Here is a 24685-nt window from a genome sequence, read left to right as displayed (position 1 = left end):
ATTTTCATCACCTTATGTGTAAAATGTAGCACAATGACTGTTTTGTGTGACTTGTGATTTCTAAGCTCTACCAGCCTATTTTCAGCAACATAATGAAGTTCTGTTCTATTCTGAGCGTGACTCAGGTGGCAGGATCAAAGACACCATGGACGATCGACAAAGCTCACAGAGTCTAGCGTTTCATGACCTAGCATGAGTTCCTCCTCTGCACGAACTCAAGGACTGCCACATTTCACTGTCCAGCATCTGTGACAGTGTGTCCCTTATATTCTCCTTTTAACTGCTCCCTCAGATCCTCTTTTAGGTTGCGCTCCTGTGTACTTCTGAGATCAAACTGCCTTTTGAAGTGGGAGTCTCTCCCTCTCTTCTCTCTGTCTCGTCTTGAGATGAAAGAGGAGCACGGGGTGACACAGAGCGGCCTCTGCAGACGGAGGTAGCCATGGGGTCTCTCTTTCTCTCTCCCTGCCAAAATCCCCCAGTAGTGATAGAAACCAGAGGAGGACAAAAGGCAGCGGAGCTCCGTGGCCCTCCGGCCCATGCAGTCTCTCTGGCTAATTGAAAATGGCTTTGCTCTCCCCTTTGCTCTCTTCCCCGGCTCACTTATGCGCCTGCTGTCCTCCTTCTCTCTCTCTCTCCCACAGGATGACCCTCCCTCCTCCCCTCTCTCTCTCTCTCTCTCTCTCTCTCTTTCTCTCCCCGCTGGACTGTGCTGATCTTGGGACATCCCCAGTATTTTTTGGCCTTTGAAGGCAAATATAATTGAGTGGTAATATGATACATATTCTCTTTTTCCTCTGCATGCCTTGTTCATGGGTTATGGAATATTGAAGTTCAAAGTAGGCACGGTGAACGTGTTATTTTTTCTTTCTCCAACCCCTTCTGGGTGATTGCAGTGTGAAAGGAATTCAGGAGTCGGGGAGATTTGAGTTGGATGGAAACTCCGGCCCATGGCTTACCTTGACCCGGCTCGGCTTGAGATTTCGAAGCAAACTGCCCCGAAAAAACTATAAGACAGGTCTCACCTTCCAACGAAAGCAAATTATGGAATAGATGAGCTGGTAATCAAATTCCTCCCAAACCAAGAGAGCAGGCCAGAGAGTAATGAAATGGAGTTTTTATTATTTACAGCAGAGCTACAGTGCAGAGGGTTGTGCGTGAATATCATTTACAATCATTTCCATCCATCTGCAGAGCAGCAGCCTCACTCTCTGTGTTTCTCATCACTCCAACAAGCGGACATGTTTCCAGATTGATCTTTCCACATGATAATAAATACAGTACAATAAGGCAATGTTTCTATTTACAACTCTTATAAAACTGTACAGGAGAACAGACAGGCAGATATGTTCAAAAGGTCAGAGTGCCTTTAAAATACAACCACTTTATTAAATGTAAGATAAATAATAGCTATTTTTTAACCACTGCAAAAAAATTATGAAAATATATACTAGTGCAGAGAGAAAGCCTCTCATCTTTCCCCTTCCCTCTCCCCCCCTCTTTTGTGTGTGCATCCGTCTTTTTAGGAATGTGCATGCTATAATTATGGGAAGCCTTTCATACGGTAGCTACATTGCTGAGTTATTTTCTATTTTCTGTGCTTCCTACATGCCTCGGCGTCGTGTCAGATAAATGAGCATGGGAACAAAGTGAGAGCATTGTCTTTTTTTCATTTCAAACGTGCGCTCTCGGTGGCGGGCGGATATTTCCAAACCTTTCACACAGAATTAGTGCGCCTGCTCCTCAAAGCTTACTGTTTAAATTCTGCACATTTTCCAGTGTTTCTTTTCATTAGTCGCTCACAGTGAGTAATCTCCCCTTACCAGGAATTCAGCACTTAATTAGCTCTGGGGAGAAAAAAATAATCAGAGCTTTAATGGGGCAAATTTATTTCAAATTGCACACAACAGTGTGAGCCCCCTGAGGAGGGTAATAGAGGATATTAAGCAGGGTCCTGGTGGTGGTGTGAGTAGTGAAGTGGTGCTAAAAGTCTTTGAGATCGATACACATGACCATGCCATCGCTGACTGTATTCCTGTAGCACGGCACTGGGCCCTGTCACGGCAGGTCGGCTAATAACTTCGACGTAGCTGTAAATCGGCACCATGTTAGCCACCCACATATCTTCAGTTCCATTTCTTTTACTCCAGCCTTCCGGTTCCTAACGCAGGGCAGAGTCAACAGATAATCTGCCCTTTCCTCCTCGTGTTATTCGATCACTACTAACAAACACGCGCCGCAGCCTAAGTACAGTTAGGCTAGATGGATATGTGGCTATGGAAATAACCCCGTTGTGTACTGGGTGTGGATGGTGCCAAGATAATCAGAAGGACTCGAGGAATGCCTCTGCCATGGCCGGACAGTTTTTCTCTGTGCCTTTGGGGAGCTTGAGTGCTTTGATTGCATTACGACTTCATTACTGGGTTAGTTAGCTTTGGAATAATATTTGGAGTAGAGGAATGCAGCTCAGTGACAGGCCGCACATAAATTAACATTATCTGAGTCGTGTGATTATGAGGCTAATGTAAGTGAAATTCATTCACGCAGCATGTTGCTGCTTGAGGGATGCTGCCGGGGGAAGACTGAAGGCCCGCAATGATGGTGTGGAAGAGAAAGCTACATTTTGACAGGCAAACAAAAAAAAAGTACCAAACGGGGCCAACAACCATCAGAAGAAAGAGGTCAGTCAGCCTTTTTTCTGCACCATGAATCCCACTCTCAGTAGTGCTCTTGCCCTCATGTCCCAGACAATTAAAAGTTGTTCTCTTCTGAGTGGTCAAAAGTCAATGAGAAAATTTGAGATAGTAAATGGAAGACAGGGGCGGGCCCCTTGTAGAGGTCTGGGCTGTTTATATGAACTCCTGCTCCTTTAATCCTCCTTTGGTGATGATGACATCATACCCCGTGTGACTTTCCCTGCGACATCAGGGCCCCTCATCGATGCTGGCACCCATGCGTTTCTGGATAGTCACCCTGCGGATGGAGGGCTGGGACGTCAGCACCGGCTGGGGGGGAAACTGCTCCATCAGGATCTGCAGGACCGCATCCATTTTCTGGTCCATCTGATAGACCTGGATTTGACACAATGACAAAAGACAGACAGGTTAGGTCAGCTGAATGCCTCCGGGATAAACACTCCAAAACTAAGTACAGCGTAGACCTGCATTGTGAAACAAACAAAGAATGTCAAAGAGTTTGTGCCTTTGTTTCGTTACCATCTGCCTCTTTAATATAGTTGCCATCCCAATGACAGAGCAGCGCGGGATATAATGACACGTTAGTCTGCCCGTCGCCGTCTACCTGCTAAAGCCACTCATTACAAAAGCTGTTGAGCTATACGATCCCTGCGTGGGCGGACAGACACTCACACACACACATACAGGCCGCTGTTGTATACATGCTTCCAAAACTGTAAACACAGGTGTGTCAGCCAGAATCTCTGTATTCACCTAACCATGGTGTGAATACAGATGAATGGCTCCACCCCAGTGACAGAAGTAAACAGGCAACAGACTGCCTGGTGACATGCAAATACAGTGAGGACATCAGCACACGTGCACACCGAGACACTCATGTACACAGTGACAGGATGTAACTAAATACATCTACTCAAGTAACTGAAACGTCTGATAATCGACCCCTAGCATACAAGGATATACATACATGTAAATATATGTCTCATATACTTTCACTTATACTTTGTGATAAACTGACAGCGTTGTAAAAAATACCCAAAAGTCATACTTGAGTAAAAGTCTCTGATACTGTACTTAACTGGACTTTCAAGGTTAAAAACACTGATAAATGATGATAATGTAGTGAAGACAAAAAATAAAATACAGATGAAGTGATTTGTAATCATCTCAGGTACACAAAGAACCTGTTTGTTGAGCTTTCTGTTCGCTGTTTCCACTGATGGAATGTAACTGAGTACATTTACTCAAGTACTGTGATTAAGAACAATTTTGAGGTGAATATTGTATGTTTTACTCCATTACATTGATTTGATTACTTTAATTACTAGTTACTTTGCAGACAACATGCTGCATCAGAGCCAAATATGTGTATCATTTACTAACAGTACATTTAATATCAGATATATATTTAAGTACTATTTGTATGGGTGACTTTCATTTTCACCAAAGTAATATTTTAACACGATATCTTTACTTTTACTCAAGTATGATGTACACACTCAAAACTATAAAAAAAAGTAGCCGTGCAGACTTATTGCACACACTTGCAACTTCAAAGAGATTTTCTACATCTTCACAGCCTTGGCCTTGATTTTACCTCTGCACTTATTTATTTCACTATCCTCTGATGGCTCCAATGGCTTCAAGAAAACCAGGGGAAATGATAAAGATGGCGCTTCGTAAATCAAAGCTTAAACAGCAAAGCACATCAAAGAGCCATAACATCTCACGCACCAGGCAGAACAGATAGATTCAGACTCCTGTCTCTACTAGACGCTGATAGCGAACAACTCTGGCCCAACTGCGGCATTTCTGGCAGGGCACGGCGAGACAGTTAACATCAATGGCATTTTCATAGGCTTAAGCGTATGGCCCCTCTTTCTCTCTGTCTTTTTAGTGCGTGTGCCTGACGTGCCTGGACATTTTTATGGCAGAGCGGGACATTTAGCAGCGATTATTGTTGTTGAAATATGAGCCATAATAGGAAGCGTAGATCTAAAATATCAGTGTGTGTCACAGAGAAGAATGAAACCACATCTCAACATGCCAACGATCACAATTTATAAACAACTGAGTATTGTTAAAATGTCTGACGAGCCATAGATGTCAGACAAATAAATTAGTTTTGCTTAGTTTCTAGATCTCATTACCACAAAATTTATGTTTTAGAGTTGTTGGGATCGGCAGTTAAAGCTAGCGTAGATAGTGAGCTTTAGGTCATGTGCAAGTACGCCGACTGCTTAGATCTGACCTTTTTTTGTCAATTACAGGTAAACTGAGTCTTAATGACATAATATAACTATTTCACAAGAGTTTTAAAGTGTGCCAGGGCAAGAATTACTTCCTTTTGACCCTTTTCATGAAGGTTTGCTGATATTTCACCATCCACAGTGCTTTCCTCTGAGATTGTACCATGACCCAAATAGCTGCGCTAAGTAGACGAAGCACGCGCTGGGCCCGGATGAAGCTTAGAGAATAATAGGCTATCATAAACATGTTGGGCAGTAATCTACAGACTTATCAACATTCTCGTTGGAGCTTAAAATGGATCAGGAATTCCTCCTGCTGTGTTTCTAAAAGGAGGGGCCCAGGAGACCCACAGAGAGACAAGAAAAACATAATTAGACGCACAAGACTTATTTACACCCTGTGAGTGTGTGTTTTTTCTGGAGATGGATGCGGGGAGAGATGCGAAAGTGAGAGGGCGAGATTGTGCAAGAGCATGTTTATGAATGTGTCACTGGTGGCGCAAGAGTACGTCTCCTCGTGTTTCCAAGTCTGGATGTGGGTGAAAGAGATGTTGTGATTACAAATGAGAAAATCAAAAGCAGGTGAGAGAGGACAGAGTTAGAGAGAGAAAGAGATTGTGAGGGGTTTTTTTTGTTTAGTTTTTTTAAACCGCATTTCTGTTCGATTTGGTGGAAGGATCAGCAGAGATGACTCAACTCACAGGTCATTTCAAGGGCTGCAGCTCGTACTGTCTGTTATGCAGATATCCTGTTGTGAGCGCGACAGTCAGTATGGGTGACAGCATACTTGTGACCACTGTTCCTCTTTGCTAATATACTTTCTTCCTGTGTTTTACATGCTGTACTGTATGTTGTCATGACCTCTGAGACTTAGCCTTTTGCCACATGACATCATTTTGTTGTCTTGCAGAAGACGGCTCTTGCAGGCACAAAACTACTAATTACTTTCACTGTGGGTTAATCCTTTGATTATTTTCCCGTTCTGTAAAATTGTTTCCCAAAGATTAAGATGATGTCCTCAAATGTCTTGATGCTAAGTGTACTGTCACAGAAGAGTAAAGAAACTTGAAAATATTCAAATTGTAACTCAAACTGATTAATGGATAGTTTAAATAGTTGGTGTTTAATTTAATAATAATTAAAAAAAAGCTTGAGTACTATCCTTTTGTATTAATTTAAGCAGGCAAATGTTGCTATTTTGTCTTGAATTAAATATGTTTTTTATTGTGTGGTCATCTTCAGAATTAATTTCTGTGGCATTTGCTGCATATGGGGACATTGTATCGAGAAGGTTTTTTTTCTGCTGGAGTTGGGTGTCACCACTGCTGTGTCATATAAACGCATGTGATCCAGTGACAGGTGATGCTCCAGCTGTCTCCGGCCCTCCCTCTGACCACAGACAACACATGGGACAGTCACAAGCACTGCTGACACTTCAGCAGCCGGGGTTTCCCTGAACTCCGATAAGGTCTCTACAGCCGAGTCAGAGAGAGAGAGAGAAAGAAAGAGAGACATGTGTCCAACTGGGTGGTGCTCTCAAGTAGAGTCAAGTAGAGTAGTCAGTTCAGTTAATGCATACAGGAGTTTTGAATAAAATGTAACCCCGACCCTGCTAAATATATATTATGTCTGTAGAACTTTGGAAAAAGAAAACACAAAAATACTGAACGTAAGCCATGCAACTTTTTGTTCAGTAAGGATATAAAAAGTCTCACCCAGCATGCTATGTTGATCAAAAACTTAAAAGGTGTGACATGTAAGCTAGCCCAAGCTCACAGTCAGGATTGATAGCTGCATGGCTAACTGAGCTAACTAGCTAATGGCAGCTACAGTTAGCAAAAGTTAGCGATTACTCTGGTGTTATGCTGCACCTATTTGTTTGGAGTGACCTTGCTTGGACAGGTGGCCAATTCTTACATATTGTACCTTTAAAGAAACCTGTTACACATAGGGCTGGTTCTATTGACGGGCATTTAATCAATTGACTTTTTACTGATTTATTGTATAATCTATGTGTAAATCACCACTAAATAGTGAAAAGAAACCCATTTCCCAGTGCTTCAGGTGACATCTTTCAATTACTTGTTGTTTCCAAATAAATACCCAGACAATCAATTAAAATATTACAGAACGAAAAGTGGAAAACCCTCACATTTGGGAGGTTGAAATCATAAATATTCTGTATTTTTTTCTGACAAGCATTAAAAAAGGAAATAAGTGAGATGGACTGTGGGGAGAGAAAGGGATACTGAATTAACATTTAATTCACCAAGCTTTAACAAGCAGCAGAGATACATTATGGCATCCCCCAGGGCACCATTTTAGGACCCATCTATTTCTATATCTACATGCTCCCCCCGGGTGATATCACACATGAACTATCTGTCCATCAAACCTAATGACAAAACCTCCCGTTAATGCCTCCATAGTTGCTTAGCAGACATTAAAAGCTGGATGGCTGAAAACTATCTCCATGTCGCTATATTTACATTTGCCACTGCAATGCTTGCTGTTTCTTGTGATTCTTTCATCGTTTGATATGTTGTATGCATATACAGCACTTTGTAACTCTGTTTTAAGGTACTGTATAAATAAAATTATTATCATTATTATGTAAAGGTTATTATCTACTGTATTTGGTCTTTGACCTGTATTCCAGTCATCGCAGCGACTGCTGGAGACATCGAGACAACGGTGGGGAGGACACAGAGCTCCTGTTCACACAGAAACACCCTTCCTGAACCACCTTCCTGCCCTCCCATGGGACTCCGTCTGTCATCTGATAAACTCCAACAAACACACAAGTATACAAGTAGACAAACAAATGTGGATACGGTGTGTACACACACTTGTTTGTGCTAGTCTGCCTGTCACCTAGCAAACAACAAACAAACAAGGAGCGTAAACGAGGGACCGCATTAACCGTGGCCAAAGAGCTGTAGGGGAGAGTTTAGGCAAGAGAGTCATAATGGAAAACTAATAAAGAGCTGAGGGGAGTAAACAACAGTGTCACCACAGGGTAAAAGTCATCATGAGCTTTACTTTCACCAGTTTAGCAGACGGTTTGTCCTGCAAAGTAAACTACAACCCCAATACCAAACAGCCCGTGTTTACTGACAAAGGTTTGCGATGTAGTAACATCCTTTATACAATCATGTGTTTAACCTTGCCTCGTACTAGCCTGTGGATGCCTGAGCCTTTCGAGGATGCCCCTTTCATCACCAATCATAACACCATCACCAACCAATTAACCTGTTTACCTGTGGAATGTTCCAAACAGACTTCCCCAGGCTTTGTTGCTCCTCTCTGACCTGTTTGAAATGTGCTGTTGACATCAAGCATATATATAAATGAAGCTGATGCGGTAAACCATTAAATATATTGTCTTTTTTTTAATTCAGTAAATGTCACAAAAGGATTTGCAAATGAACTTTTTGGGAATCTGTTTTGTAGCTGGTGTAGTGACTTCCTGCTGCTCTGAATAGATCTTGGCTTCTCTAGTTACATTACGCACGTGGACTCAAATCAAATTCATGACAAGATGAAATAAGATAAATTTTATTATCCTCCCAGGGCGCTTTTTTTCTCAGGCACTGAGGCTGCAGCACAAAGGGCAATAAAAGCAGCCAGTCTGAAAACAAGAACAGACAACAGCACGTGTCAGACATACATTTCATCACGCAGCCAGATCTGACATGGATTTGTTTTAGAAACTTTTACTGGAGATTTGTTCCAAATGTTCTGTGGTCAAGCACTGTTCTTCTTATTCTACTGAAGATGCAGAAGACATATCTCATCAACAGGATAAATATTGTGAATTGTGAAAGCTAGAAGTATAGTATAAAACATTTCCTGTCATCTCATTCTTCTGATCATTGTGATCGTTTCATTTTCATTTTGCCGGGGGGGGGGGGGGGGGGGGACAAAACAAGCATTGTAAGGGTGTCACACTTTGGGCTCTGGGTAATTCAATATTTTCAGAATTTTCATAAACCAAACAATCAGAATCAGGATTCCTTTATTTGTCGCACAAATGGGGAAATTTCTGTGTTACAGCAGCCAAAGGTCAGGAATATTACAATAAACAATAATAAAAGTAAAAAATAAACAATATAATAACAACATAAGAAATAGAATAGACTCGTATATACATAACATTTACAATATGATACCAATATTACAATATCAATATATCAATCGATCAATGGGGAAATTAATAAGCAGATGAATCCATAATCAGGGTTGTGAGGGTTACCTAAAAAATGTATTCAGATATAGTTACTAATTATTTGTTCAAAGTCTTTCAGTGCACCTTTACCTGTATTTTTTACTGAAGTGAAGTACCCGAGCACCTCCTCCCCCACTGAATATATTACCTTATTTCATTTATTGTACAGTAGGCAAAAAATAGCTGTAATACTGCTTTTGATAGAAATGAATGAGATAAAATCCAGAGGTCAAGAGGTCAACATGTTACCACCTTGTCTAAAGAGAAGAGAAGAGAAGAGAAGAGAAGAGAAGAGAAGAGAAGAGAAGAGAAGAGAAGAGAAGAGAAGAGAAGACTTGTCTGCTTTACTATGACTTCCATGCATAACAGCAATCTTTAATTCAAACACGGTCCTCATAAACTGGCCTGCGCCGATAGACCGATTCACACTGCCATCTGTTGGAGAGTCATAAAGCCTGGAGAAAAGCTTGGAGCTGCTATCGCTGCATTCTGTGATCCGTGCCAGATTAAACCATCGCATGATTGCTGACAAATGGAGACATGACATGCAAGAGGGCTATAAGATACTGCATGAGGTAGACTGAGGGAGTGCGTGGTGGCCTTGTCATATAATGAATGGTGTGTAGGTGTTGTGGAGTGGTGTGGCTTATTCGTCAGGCAAAACAAGGCCAGTATGTACACTGAGGAGCGCAGTCCTGGCTGCATTAGAGTGCACAAAGCCTTTCTTTGAACAGTCAACATACAGACATCGAGCACGTAGGCAAACAAAAACACAGCCACTCATAGAGATGTAACTCCCTTTCTTGCTCTCTCTCTCTCTCTCTCTCTCTCTCTTTGACAGTCACCTTGAGGAGGACTGAGGAGTGAAAAAGAAGAGGGAAGAAGAGTGAAAATACAAGAGTGGAGCAGAAGAGACAGAGGTGCAGGGCTGCCAGAAGGAAAGACTACCAGCTCCAGGAATGTCTTGGCATCTGTGTCCGACCAGGCCGCGCTATTCAACAAAACAAGATTCCTGTCATTGAAATGCTCTCAATCGCACGAGACAATGGAGACAGAGCCGGGACAGAGAGAGAGATAAGAGCAGAGGGAAACAATCGCACAGGTCACCGTCCTTGCATGCTGTAATGAATGTGTAATGTGTTTTCCCACCACCGTGACCTCAAAAGGCCTGGTGCTGCAGCCTGTGTAACACCACACAATTTTACAGCGTCATTCTTTCTCACCTTTGTTATGACTGTGTCTGCGTACATGGCACTAGCATGACTCACACAATGTTCAATCCAGTTGGAAAGGAATTCTTTAATATCCCACTGGGGCCTTTAAATGCTGTTTTAGTTAAAAGAGAAAATATCCAGTGTCCGTCACTTTCACACTTAACTTACTGAAACACATTTCAGTTCTGTTAAATCATCTTCAGTCAGCAGAAAAGAACATTTTTATGTGTGATGTGAAACCATCTAAATTCACACGTACTGGCCAGGAAAGAAAAGCTGTCCAAGTGTATTCACACCTCTGATAGAGTACTTCTTTAGCAATAGTGAAAAGCTCACTCTAAATACACCAGTACTTAAAGCTAGTGTAGGTTATATATTTCTTTTCATCCCGACAGCAACCAATTAATCAAATGCTCTCACAAAAAAAGAAAAAAATCTGTTATCAGTAGCTGTCGGGCTGAATGAAATGATTGGATGACCTACCTACCTGTCTGCTTGTGCACTCATTTGCATGACCAAAGTCTTCTACAAGACTTGGCGGATGCATCGCTAAAGCAATTTACGAGATAGTCGCACAAGAATGCCAGACGCTAGCTTGACAGCAGTGAACACTAACAATAGCCATGATCGTCATTTACCTTCATTATGATAAAGTTAGGCGACACGCACTTCGCACAGTATGACGATGTTAGGAAGTTTCGGTTGCAGTTTGATACGATAGACTTTTTATTTCAAACGTGTAAAAAAAAATAAACAGAAAAACTGTTAAAAAAAATCTTTCAAAATATATAAGTGAAGAATAACAAAAGGTTTCTATCAACCCCAGCTTTAAAGTTACCCTGTAGAGTTGTATTAACATTCAACTTTTCTTACCTAAACATATGTGTGTATTGAGGCCGAGCCAACTAGTTGAATGCATTGCCTCCATAATAAAACATTTGTAAAGCATTTTTTGGTGAATGTTGCATTGTTTACATCTACATTTAGCGGCTAGCTGTCTTCTTCTACGTTTGTTGCCACATTACTGTGCGTCTAGGCATGTTGCTTCTGCCAACTGAAAATTCGTGGAATAGTGCAAAACGGTTGTCAGGAATATGTTTTGCTGAACATGTGTGGACGCACCACATGGAAGAAAAATACAGGTGCCTGCTCTTAAAATAATGCTCTTTAGCACCACTAGTGGTAAAACAAATCTGCGATGTTGTAAATAAATCTTCCTTTCTACTGCTGACAGATATCCCACTGTTTTACATATTATATCTCATTCCAATATTTTGAATCAACATTAAGTTAAAGCTGCACTAATCAACATTTTTTTGATAGACAGTTGCTCAAACTATTCTATGTAATGTGCAAGGAGCCTCTCGTAGTGACAAACCCACAGAGAATCATTATCTGACTCTGCAGTCGCCCTCAACTGTATGTGGAGCATTTAAGTGTCTCATTGTTTTTGTTTTACGGCCCTCACTTTGATAGTTTTGATTCACTCTCAACACTTTTATCAACCCGTTTCCAGCCACAGTGGGCATCCGTTTTTGGTGGAAACTTTGTGATAAGCCAATGGTAGACTGCTCACTCATCACCAAACCAGGACTACACTAGAATAAAATTAAATTCCATTCAAGCTCAGATGTTGGACAGTCTCATTTTCTGTTTGTTAGCTGTTATATAGACCAGCCTACGTGTTATAAATGATTCTCACCCAAATAAGGCATTTATGTGCAAATATCCAGTAAAACAAAGAGACTAGAGAGGTCGTTTCCAGTTATTTTCCACTCGTGTTCTCATAAAACCAACGGCACAATAGCGACAGCAACAGCATCGGGTCAATTCAGGTGAATTTCTCTGCTTCTCTATAGATCCCCTGTGTAGCTCACTCAGACTGGCTGCCTGCTCTTTGTGTTTCACCTACACACACACACACACACACACGAACACACACACACAAGGTCCAACGTTTCACTCGTAACACAATGGTCAATGCAGAAAAAGCAACAGAGGGTGCACACACTGGCCTCGCTGGTGGGCCAATAACAAGCTAGCATTACACAGAGGTCATCATTATCATTGCCGTGACAGAGCTGCATGAATGGAGAATGGAGATGCAGGGATGAGAGGAGGGAGGGGAGGAAGGGAGAGGCCAGAGAGAGAGAGTAAAGGAGGAGGAAAGTTTAAAAAGCCAGAAGAAAAGGAAAATAAATTTGAAAGCAAGAAAAAAAAAAGGACACTAGTGGCTTTTGTCTCCAGGAGAGGGGGTTAACCCTACCACACACCACATACACACACGTACCGATGGAAATAATAAACACAATTTTGCGTGTTAGTCTGCAACTAGGTATAACATAGTCAAAACTAATATATTCAACACAGCTTCATCCATGTTTATTATCAGAATGTCAGGTAAAAAGCAGCACTGAGAAGTGACATTGCATGCCGTGTAGCACACCACCTTCTCTCTCTGTTTGTAGAGGTTTTGGGACATAAGGCTGTAATGCTGTTAATTGGGGTACACTTTACCTCATGTTCTGAGCCCCAGCTGGAAAGGAAAAAAAATAGGGACGGGCATCATAGACTCTACATTAGTTGAGATCTCTCCAAACTGACTGGAGAAATCCTTCACTCCACTTGTCTTTGCCTCTGCCGTTCAAATTGAGAAAACATGGCAGCTGCTCTGGAAAGAGTATCAACTTTCTCTTAAATTGTCACCAGTTTTTAAATAAATGTAACGTAAAGCATCGGCAATGCAGTGGCATAATCGCGCTTCATTCAATGAAGCTTGTTTATGAGTCTCGTCAGTGAGTCATGTCATTACCACTCAGCGGCTGGGCTCAGTTGATGCTCAGTGTATATTTTACAAATTAAGGTCTAGTCTCAGTATAACTGCATGATTTAGGACGACTTTCCCGTTCTCCTACAAAAATCTGCCAAACTTTGATGCATGTCATTTCTGATTACTCACAATTTAACTTGCTACAGATTCACACTTTCCAATTTCTGAGATTTCGCATGGAGCTTCCAGACAAAGGATATTGTTAATGATAGACATCTGTGAACCATTTTGGTGACCATGCTCTTATCGATTTACAGGAACATTAACCAACAGACCATCTAAAAAATACTTAAAAGGTTAGGTTCACCCAAAAATGAAAATTCAGTCATTAACTACTCACCCTAATGCAGATGGAAAGTCAGGGGAAGTTTTGTAGGCCACAAATCATTTCTGGAGCTTCACAGCAAAACAGCGTTGCAGCACTCTCCTAAACAACTGAAGTAGATGGGGATGTTTTAATACATAAGAAACAACCCTTCTTAAAAACATAAAATGACTCCATACAGCTTGTCTGGTGTAATCCATGTTTCCAGGAAATCGCTGATATCCTAATATGATTTGAAAAGACAATATTTACACCCTTTTTTCAGCTGAAATCTGAAAAAGTATTGCTCTTACCCTGTCTGAAGGGGATACAAGTGCTTGACCATGTATCAAAGGTGTAAATAAAGTCTTTTCGAATCAATTTCGGATCTCGGGGCTTCCAGAAACTTGGTATGCCATATGAGCTTTATGGAGCTATTTTATGTTTAATTTGTGGTTTGTTTTTTTTGTTTCAAGTTTTTAAAACAAGTCCCCATCTGCTTCAGTTGTTTAGGGAAATGCTGCAATGCTTTTTTGCTGTGAAGCTCCAAAAATGTTTTTTGGACTGATGAGGCTTCACAGACTTACCATCAGCACAGGGGTGAGGAGATAATGACTCAATTTTCATTTCTGGGTGAACTTGTCCTTTAAGGTCCCCACTACACATGTATCAAGTCATACAAAATGTATAAATATGTGTCTAACATGATTTTTAAAATATCTAATTACCACATTAAAATCCTTAAAATGGCCCCCTTTCCTTCTCCCTCATTAAAAATTCCAGACTACATGATTTTGCAAATATTTTTCTTTTCACATGTTTGACTGCTGGACACAAGATGTTTCCAACTTCACTATAAAGTGCATTGGAGGCTTCAAGTTTCCACATCACACACACCTCTTAAAATCTGATTTTTTATTTTTTTACACTTTTAGCAAATAATGTGAAAACAGCCTTTCAGTGTGAACTTTTAACTGTGGGAACAAGAAGAAAAACACATTTTTGAGTGCAATAATGCTATCGTCTGCAGAGGAGGTGGGGAGTGTGCTTCAGAGACTTTTCGCCGGGGATACACACACACACACACACACACACACACAAACACACACACAAAGACACACACTGCATATCACTGTTCACTGTATGCCGATAAGACAAAAATTGACCCAATGTCTGACTATGTTCCTTTTCTCACAGCCTTGGCTTGAAAAAAAAAGCACAAGCTGACCAAAATGTTCTAAAATGTAATGCAAATATACAAAAAGCAAACCACACAGATTTACAAAGTAAAAGAGAAAATACAAACTGAAGAGAAGACGTGTATGATTGTTTTATAACAAGCATGAGCCAGCGGTTAGGGATGAAAGATGGGGGAGAGAAAAGGGGGAGGGTGGTCAGACGAACTTCAAAAGGCTCTGGTGGCCTTTATTAACAGTTTGTTTTTGCGGCCTTGTGAGTGTGTTGACTCATCCTCTGAGCTCTTTCATATTTGTGGGGAGGGGAGGAGGTTGTATTCAGTTTCTGGGCCTGAACTATGATTATGAAACGCGATAGCATCTCATTATTGATGTGTTTGTGTCACTGTGTGTTTATATCGGCTTTCATGAAAGGCCGTGCTACTTTGGTAATGTCTTGTGGGTTATGTGTATGTGAGACTGCGTGGATGCAGAAAGGGTGTTGTTATTATTAGGAATTATTAGTCATGCGTTTGTGTATTTCGGAGTCTGTGTGTGCATGCGTGTGTGTTTGAGGTCCTGGATTCCTGCTGTGGAACTGGTTTAGGATTCCAGGACTTTTCCAAGAAGTTCCACAACTAAATAGGAGCGCTACCATGACCTTAAATTGTTCTTCCTCTCCCAATCGTCTGGTTTCCATACAGATCGAGGAGAGCAGCAGAAAACCGCCAGCTAATGCAAGGGATGTGTGAAAAGTGTGAATGTATTCGTGTTTGTCAAACTTCCCCAGAGATTTTTTTCAAATCTTTTAATGGCTCGTTCTGTTTATTGCACTCAGAAGCATGTGATCTTATGAAAAGTTTCTGTATGTGTTAAGACTTTGTTGATGCTACAAACCAGCATCCTCAAAGTGTGCATTTAGTAGTGCTTCATTTGAGGTGAACTGGGGTCACGCTTTGCAAGTTGAGTCAGAACGAGAAAGCGGGAGAGCGAGAACGACAGAGTGCGTGAATGAATCCTAAACCAACGTGTCAGGTGGACTCAAATTCACCAACCCAACGAGCGACCGACCCGCTCTACCAGCGGCCTCGGTGCCAGCTGGAAAACAGAGCTAGCCCGGCTCAGATTCACCACGGGTCGGGCCGCTGCCAAGGAGAATGGATTCACTTTAACGCTGGCAGATACAATATGTTCTTTGTATTTGTAAAAGCAGGAGAAAGGGATGGACAGAGAGAGAGAGAAAGAGGGTAAGAAGAAATGAAGGGGAAGGCTGGATGGCAGCGGTGTGGGTGGATTAGTTGTGGACTGAGAGAAGGAGAAGAAGGAGGGAGTGAAAGAGGGAAACGGTGGTTATGTTTTAAAGAACAGGAAACCAAGCGAGAGCACCTGACGCACATGATAAGTATCAAGGGCTGTGCCACGTGCCGCTAAACTGCAGCCAAAGCTCTTTTCTGCAGGGGTGGTGGTGGTGATGGTGGTGGTGTGTCGAGGGGGGTGTGTACCGGCTAATCTCTCTTCTGAGTGGGTGCGCACTCAAAGCTGCTTTTGTTTCTGAGGGCTACTTTCACGAGGACGTACAATCCCCCGTGTCCACTCCTCCCCTCCTCCTCTCCTCCTCTCCTTCTCCTTTTTTTTTCTCCTTTTTATCTCTCCGTTGTTCGGCGCACACTCCTTCTCTCTGAAACACTGTGGGTGTCTTATTTGATTTACCGATCATTCTGTTTGGACATGACTGTGGGGCTGCGAGAGAGAGAGAAAGTGTGTGTCCACGCACATACGTACTACGTGTGGGAAACACTGATGGTCTTTCATGTCTGAGGAAGGTAAAAAAAAAAAAAAGAAGCCATAAATCGAAACAGCCAGAGAAAGCGTCGGGCCGAGGGAGAGGCTTTGATGTCGCGTTGGAGGCGCATTAGTGTTTTTCACGTTGAGAGATGAGAGGGTCGGGGAAATGTTACCGCAAACAAAATAAATGTGCAGCATAAACAAGCCAAAAGAGATGAATTATGAGAAGGCTGCCGAGGGATGAAGTTGCTTTCAGCTCAGAGGAATATGGGTGCGGGCGGGGGAATGCTTTTAGGTCTCACTCCCACATGTACAGGAAAAAATCGTTTGTAAGCACCATGACATGTTCACATAAATATGTTTGTAGTTAAATTGAAAAGGTGATGAAAATGTGGAGCATAAATACAAAAATGTAACAGTCAAAAACCCATTTTTGTTTGTATTTCTTGAGGAATTTTTAAAATTGGATATAAACAGATTTAAACAACTTTTCAAACAGTAATAATTTACTTTGATTTAGGATTATGGTCCATTATTCTCTAAATTAAATCCTCCAGCAGAATTTGCCAAATGTCACTTTGACCTGTAAAAAGGCCTGAATGAGGAGTTAAAAAAAAAATATTAAAAACAAACTCAAATGTCCATTACCCTCCACGTGAAATGCATAAAACAAAACGCCATCTATACGTAAACACTTCCACCTCCACCAACCGATTTCTTGGAAGCTGTCGCCACACGCGGTTACTCTAGGCCTCCGGCTGAATCGATAAAAGCACTCAAAACGGTTTTTAGCACGTAAAGTCAAGTAAACACACTGGCTTGTGAGGAGGGAGGGGGTGAGGTGGAGGAGAGGGCGGAGGGAGTAAGCAGTTGCCCGATGGACCATTTGTCCTCAGAGACAGCTGGACCTGATCTGCTCCTAACTGGTCCCCAGTGTGGTGGCCCTCATGAGGACAGAACGCGAAGGCAAACACATTTTAATACTCTAATTTATGTGCACGGAAGAAAAGTAGGACATAAACAGCAAACGGCGAAAAAATGTGTCTGTCACTTGAGAATGTTGTCATGTTTTAACACACGCACACTTTAATCCATAAATATAAGACAGACATATGCACACAAACACCCAAACAAAGGAGATAGTTATTTAAGGCCTCCTCTCTTCTAGGAACAATTTCAACACATCCAATGAGGCAAAACTCTAATGTTCCTTCATACAGTATGTGGGAAGATGAATAGCCGTCACATGATTCAATCAGGACAGTTTGATTACATTCCCCTGTCTCCTCAGAGCTAATAAACAGCTCAGCGACGTGACACCGCGCTCCATTTCATCAGCCAAGGGGCAATGACTCAACAAGACAAAACTGCAGACTGCTGTGGCTTTGAATCACTCACACTCATCCGTTGAAAAGAAAAAAAACCCCACACTCACGCAAATACTGATACACCTCAAAAAAACGAAAGGGCAGCGACACATGCTGCACCAGAGCGGAGTTTTTCTGTCATTCACCTTGTCCATCCTAACCTCACATTTGCGTGCATGTCGTGTGTGTGTGTTTATGAATGTGCAAGTGTGCGTGCACCTCGGCAAGCCAGTTTGACTTTGCATCCAGGGTGTGGCCTCGCATGGGGTTCACACAGGGGAGTCTTTATAAATGAAGGAGCCCCTTGCCCGCCGCCCCCCACCCCCCCACTCGTCTTCTCACTGCCAGCTGCCACAACCACCAAATGCCCCCCCCCCCACACCCACATACACGCACACCACCACCCCCCTCCTGTGCCAGGCTGTGGTGGCAGCCAGCGTGGCATCGTCAGTCACCGGGGAGGTGCCATGTTACTACGGCCACTGCTGTAGGTCGGCCACACTGTGGCTTTGTTCTCGTCATCAATAGGCCAGTCAGCCTGATATTATAAATGACAAGGGGCGTGCCAGCACTTTGGTCTAGGTTCAGGGCGACCATTGAAATGGATACTAATGGCATCGTGGCTTCTGCACAGGAAATCATTTCCCTCAACAACACAGATGGTGCTGTTTTCTGAGCAATTAAAATTCTTGCAAATGGTCTACATAAACATATAGACACTGCAGCCCAAAATAGTTTTTATTACAGATTTATTTGACGTTTCTTTTTTTTTTTCCATTAAATGTATTCACTAGTGGAAAATTGCCTATAACAAGTCCTGTGAACTTAAAGATATAATATGTAACATTTACGCATTAAAATGGTGACTGGTCCTTTTTATATATCAACTGGGCGGGCAGTGACACAGATATCAGATTCTTTGCTTATTTACTTTTGCTTGTTTACACACATGACACATGGCTGCCAGCCCGAACATTAAGTAGAAAACTAAATATTTCATGATATGTACCTAATATTTGTCCACGTGACTCTGTCTTTACTGCGTTCTGCCATCATTTTCAGTCACGCTTACTACTGCCTTCCTCTTGTCTCTGGGTGCGTTCCATCGCGGCAGTCCACACAGACACGGAGCAGAGCCGAGACGCAGACGTTTCTTGACTTGATGACAGGATGTGCCGTGAGAAAGATCTGTTGTTGAAAGTTATGAATGCAAAATAAAAGCACGGAGGCTCCGTTGTCTCGACCAGGGCGGCCAACTTTTAACCGCCTCCCATTAGACAGACGCCTTCCGTTCTTTCCTTTCACAATAAGAGTCCCACATACCAGAATGGTATGAATGTTTTTCTGTCTAGTTACAAAGGATGTTGGAATAGACAGCTCAAACTTTTAGAAAAATCAATTTCGGATTATATAAAACCAAATCCTCACATTTGAGAAGCTGAAAACAGCGACTGTTCACTGATCAAATTATTGATTATTCAATTATTAGAAACAATTATAAGTCACTGATTTATCGCAATCAACTATTTCACAATGAGAGGTTCCTGATATTTTCAAAAATAAAACTGTTTAATATCTGAAAATGTTCAAACTCTTATCGTCTCAGACGATGGTATGCTCCGGCTCTATGTTAAGAAGCAGTCCTAATAGACAAAACATGCTTCATCAGCTGTGTCTACAGCAGGCGTCCTCTTAGGTATTACTCATTTAATTTTCCGTAACATGATCCAAACTGTAAACCACAGAGCGACTTAGACATGAGAGAGACACGATACAACACACGCGATGTAAACAAGAGTTGTCTGGGTACAGTGGAGGGAATTTAAGATGATGTGTGTATCCCAGACAGAGAGAATCCCCCATGCCCCACCCCACCCCACGCCAGCTGTCTGCCCTGCCCAGACAGTGGCCCAGTGCCTGGTGCCACGGCCCCGACGGCATGCCAGCTGATCCTTGGGCGCAGGAGTCAGCTTGACCCCAACCAACCCCCATTCCCATTTTAACCAGCATTAAAGCCATTACTTCAGATAGAGAGCCTTATTATACTATATGACCACAGCTGGCCTCACACAGGAGAGGGAGAGGGAGTAGATGGCATTGTAAAGCTGCGAGAGACGGCACAAGAACATCTTGTCGCACATTCGTCTGTTTCCAAATATAGCATCTTTCCCCGTCCCACTTAGCGTCTTGTTTTTGTTATGGTGCCGTTTCTCCTCATCAAAGATGTGGACATGAGAAGCGGTGTTAGCCGGGAGCCTCGCTCGTTCGAGACGTTTGTTTGGCTTTTTAAGGAGTGATGTTTTGATGCTGTCTGCAAATGCTGGAGGGAAGCAGAGGAGGATGACGATTATGCAGGCCAGAGACGCCCGGTTGGCCGGTGACATTGTTTAGAGGCACGCGATTGGTCACAGTGTCCGGGGAAACTGCAGAGAGGTCACCGGGTCTAGGAAGCTCTCAGGAGTGAGCTCATTTAACCATAAATTAGAAAGAGCAATGATAGAAAATCTGAATGAAACAGCTTTCTTGTGGCATTACCAAATGCTGCTGGAATGAGAGCTGGACTGACTATTTCCCATTTACAGTGGACGGGGATGTCTGGTGTTATTCCAGAGCCAAATTAATAATAACTCCATCAGCTCTGCTTGATGACCCTACATTCTTTCCTGAAGACCAACACTGGGCCTGCCAGGCTCGGCAGACAAAACAAGTCATGAAACTGATAAGGTCAGATTAAACTATTCTACTCATTTGACCAGTCACTGTGGCCTAATATCCTCTGTTCACTACTTTCATCTAAAAGCTGCCACTGTATGTGAATGTGTAGGTGAAATGAAATTGGTTTAAGTATTGGATTGAAGTAGGAAAACACCAAAAACTTTGAAACAACAAAAAATTCAGTGCTGTGTCAGAGTCTGGCAGCAGCCATTATCGTTCTGGTATAAGGGAAAAATGCTCTGGCTGGTTTGTATTTCTTTAAACCAATCTAATCGTCTTGGCTGGCACCAAACCCCGGATGGGGCAACTGCGGAATAATGTCGGGGGGAACCGGTTTTGCATGTGAGGAGGCGAGCCCTGGCATTAAAAAAGAAGAGTTGCTAGCTTGTTTACATTCATACTGTTAACAACTAGGTTCGGGTTAGGGTAACTTGCCATTTTCAGGGTGTAGGTTGCTAGCTTGGAGGTTACTGTTGTTTCCCATAGGCTTATACGTACAGTCTACACCCAGTGAGTCAGACGAGGCTTAGCCAACAAAGCTGCCCAACAACCAACCGCAGTTTGAGTCACACCAGTGGATATTTTAAAGGACACCTGGGGATATTTCCATCCGTTTTTGTGGCAGCAAAACCAGGGTTTTATTTTTAGGAGACCTGCAGACATTTCCATGTGATGGTGGCCACCAAAACAGGTATTTTAAGCCAAACCATGATGACCATTTCTTACCCCAACCAAATGTTTTTTGTGCCTAAACTTCATGAGCATAAGCACCTCGTTGTGACAAAGTTGCAACAGGAGGCAACCGCCATTCCGACATAACGCCATTCCGACATTAGGCCCTAATTGTCGGAATGGCAACACTTTTGGCAACACCTTTAATGAAACATCCCATCATTCCGACATTTTTTGCCTCCTAAGGTCGGAATGGTGGTATTTATTTATTTTTTAAATGTCTTGCCATTCCGACACATCTTTTTAAAAGGGTTAGGGTTATGGGTTGCCGGGACGTTCGCATGTCGGAATAGTGGTATGTCGGAATGCCAGCATGTAACCAGTTGCAACATCAAGTAACGACCAGTTTTAACTTTTGCAAAATCGCAGTTAGCTAACATTTAATCTGGCGATCTTCATGTCCATCTCCACGATGGACATTAAAGATGCTATCTACTATCACTGTGGTTTGAAATTGAGTTATGACTCTGAGAAGAAGGGGTCAATCAGGTTCAAAGAGTTAAAGAAATAGTTGGACATTTTGGAAATCACACTTACTCGCTTTCTTGCCAAGAGTTTTATGAGACAATCAATACTATTCGCATATTTTTCAATTGAAAAGGTGAAATTTGTAAGAGAAAGAGTAAGAAAACTACTACAATTATCAACAGAATGTCAATAAATGTAAGAAATTAGAGTTTTGATGTCAAAGACATCTATGTATTGTGTTGCAGAGATATCTACTGAAGCTAGCATGCTAACCAGCTAGCCCTGGGCCTAAAAAAAAACTATTTTTTTCCCCAGCAGTCCAAAGCTCCTGTGCTAGTAGTGTAATCACCAAGACTCCCCTCCTAATCCAGTTAGCTGCATGGCTAACAGAGCTAACAAGCTAACATGCTGCCCCTGATTGTTGGGAGTATAAATTGAACAGGTGGCCAATTCTTACATATTGCATCTTTAAATATGAAGCATCCAGCACCCAGTTAGCTTAGCGTAAAGACTGGAAACAGAGAAAACAACTAGCCTACCAGTGTCTCTAAAGCTCACTTATTAACACGTCATATCTTGTTTGTACAAAAACTGAGTGTAAAAACCACAATTCGCTCGGATTATGTGCCAGACTATGTCTTGGCCAGGGACTGAAACTTCCTGGAGTCTCCGACATATTTCCCTGTGTGGTTCATCTGGGGACTCATTCGCTGACGTTCTCTTGTTGCCGTCCAAACGCAATTTCCTGCTTCGGTGCAGCCATTCGATGGGTTTTCAGCATCTCAGGTATGCCAATAATGAGCTAGGGAAGTGTGTTGGCCGCCGCTTTTACCTTGTTTGTAGCCCTTGCATTCCCGACGTGGTAACTCTTATCTGATCGTCCCTGCACAAACAGGAAGGTATTTAATCACGGAATCAGTAACTACTTTCATTTTAGCGAGATGGCAGGGGGGGGAGGACTGATGGAGAGAGAAAGAGAGAGATGCACAGCTGCCTGGGTACAATCGCCCTCACAGTACCTAGTCACTGTCATTTGAGAAGGCCAATTGCCTCTTGTCATCAGGGTAAAAGCAAGTAGTGGGGAAAGACACACATGCTAGGCCCCCTACACACACACAAGCATAAAAATAGAGGCCTAGTGAGCGAGCTGCTGCTGTGAATGGGCAATACAGTACTCATACCATCAGCATCAACAACACAGTCATTAGTTTTGATTCATAGCGCTGCCTCAGTTAGGATTTAAATAGATTAGAGAGCATGAATAAGACAATTCAAGCTTGGGTTTAGCCAGAGACACAGGCTCTGTGTGAAACTGGGTTTTTACAAGGCATACTGGTGTATTAAGCTTGTGTACATGTATTTTGCTTGTAGGCACAGATTTCTGCACATGCTTACCCACAAGCCCAATCATACACACACATACCCTGAAGCCAGCACACACACACTCAGACATATGTACAGTACAAACACTGAACCACACGCCTTCTCGTCCACCTGTTGTTCCCCCCGCAGCGACGTGGAACCCTCTCTCAGCATTCTAGCCTCCAGCTGTTGGGTTTGGGGCGACAGACGCACATATGTACACAGCCGCCCCCCTCCTCCTCCTCCTCCTCCTCCTCATGCCTGCTGCAAACCAGGCTGGGTAGTATTTTTAGCTTGTAGTAAACAGAGAGCCAGGCTTTCATCAAACACAGCCCCCTGCCCTGCTCTCTTTCTCTCCGGTTCCCCTGCCTCTCCATCTCGCACGATCTCCTCCGTCACTGTCTCCCCCCCTCAAAGGAAGCAGTCACGACAGATCACAGTCCTCATTTAGATGACTGTTGATGTAGAAGAGGGGAGGAAATGCGGCCCTGTTCAGGAAATGTCTGCAGGTAGCTAAATCTTTTTAAGTGCTCTGCTGAGTTGACTCTTTCTATTTTTGACAGCTGCACCACATTGGCACACTGTGCCCACTGTCAGTGAGTGAAAGACATAAAGAGGCATGTTCTTGCTGCTGCCACGGTTACTACAGGACATGCTGGAAATAAACAGTGTGTGTGCTATGAGTTATACCTCTCTCCCCCCAACTGAGTCTATTTTGGGTTCAGTAAACAGAGAAAAAAAAAATGTGGGTAAAATGCGGGGAAAAGAGTAAGAGGAAAATTAAACTTCCACATGTATGGCTGAGCGTTCATCACTTAGCGTGGAAAAAAAAAGGAGACTTGGTTAATTTGATGTTGTGCAATTTTCTCCCGAGTGAGCACATGCTATGAGAAGGGAGGGGAAGCCACCCAAGTTGGGCAATGGTGGCTGAATGCCACTCCTCTTCACAGATTGTGGTTTATAATAGAGGGGAAAGCTCCGTGTCACACATCACGCCACTTGAGGTCACATTATCATGCCGCCCCAGGCAACATGACTCAGACAGAGGCAGCAGTGCGAGGCCGATGTATTCCAAAAGTGATCTTAGATCAGACTTGTTTTATAACGCTTTTGTTGAGTCTGCACTGCTTTTCCGTAAACTCGGGCAAACTTGGGTAAATCACTTTTGTAAGAACAGGAGTCAACAACGTTTCCCAAGCAAAGATCTCAAAAATGCTCAAAAATGCAATACATAAAAGCCCAAAATGATGGTCAAATGCAGAATAATGCCTGCGTCTTTATATATTTCTTTTTTTTTTTTTTTTTACTGGAGAACGTTTGACCACAAATATGACTCGATGTTTTGTCAAGGGGAAACAAAAGGGATGGTAAAAAAACATGTAAGACGCTCGAAATCACCTCTCGAAACCAAACTAGAGGACACAACTTCAAATGTGAGTAGCTAAAATATGTGAACAAAAAAAGAGCAAATCTTTGGCAACAGGTCAATAATAGCCTTTCTCCACAGGGTTGGGACAACCACTCCGTGCCATGCCATGAGTAACCGCTAACAGATTTTGCGAT

General features: G+C 42.6%; 1 protein-coding gene across 1 annotated transcript in view; it reads right to left on the bottom strand.

The window, feature by feature from the left end:
* Positions 1-1516: 1516 nt before the first annotated feature.
* kcnq1.2 (potassium voltage-gated channel, KQT-like subfamily, member 1.2) overlaps positions 1517-24685 on the bottom strand; it is a 180917-nt gene continuing 157748 nt past the window's right edge. The window contains exon 18 of the mRNA XM_084363366.1: positions 1517-3068. Coding sequence (XP_084219492.1) covers positions 2922-3068 — 147 coding nt within the window. The 3' untranslated portion in view covers positions 1517-2921. The remainder of the gene's footprint in view (positions 3069-24685) is intronic.

The sequence above is a fragment of the Pagrus pagrus genome (genome assembly GCF_965226575.1).
Source record: "Pagrus pagrus genome assembly, chromosome: 10".
Taxonomy (NCBI): Eukaryota; Metazoa; Chordata; class Actinopteri; order Spariformes; family Sparidae; genus Pagrus; species Pagrus pagrus.
The sequence above is the reverse complement of the archived record's forward strand: the minus strand, read 5'-3'. Positions and strand labels throughout refer to the sequence as shown.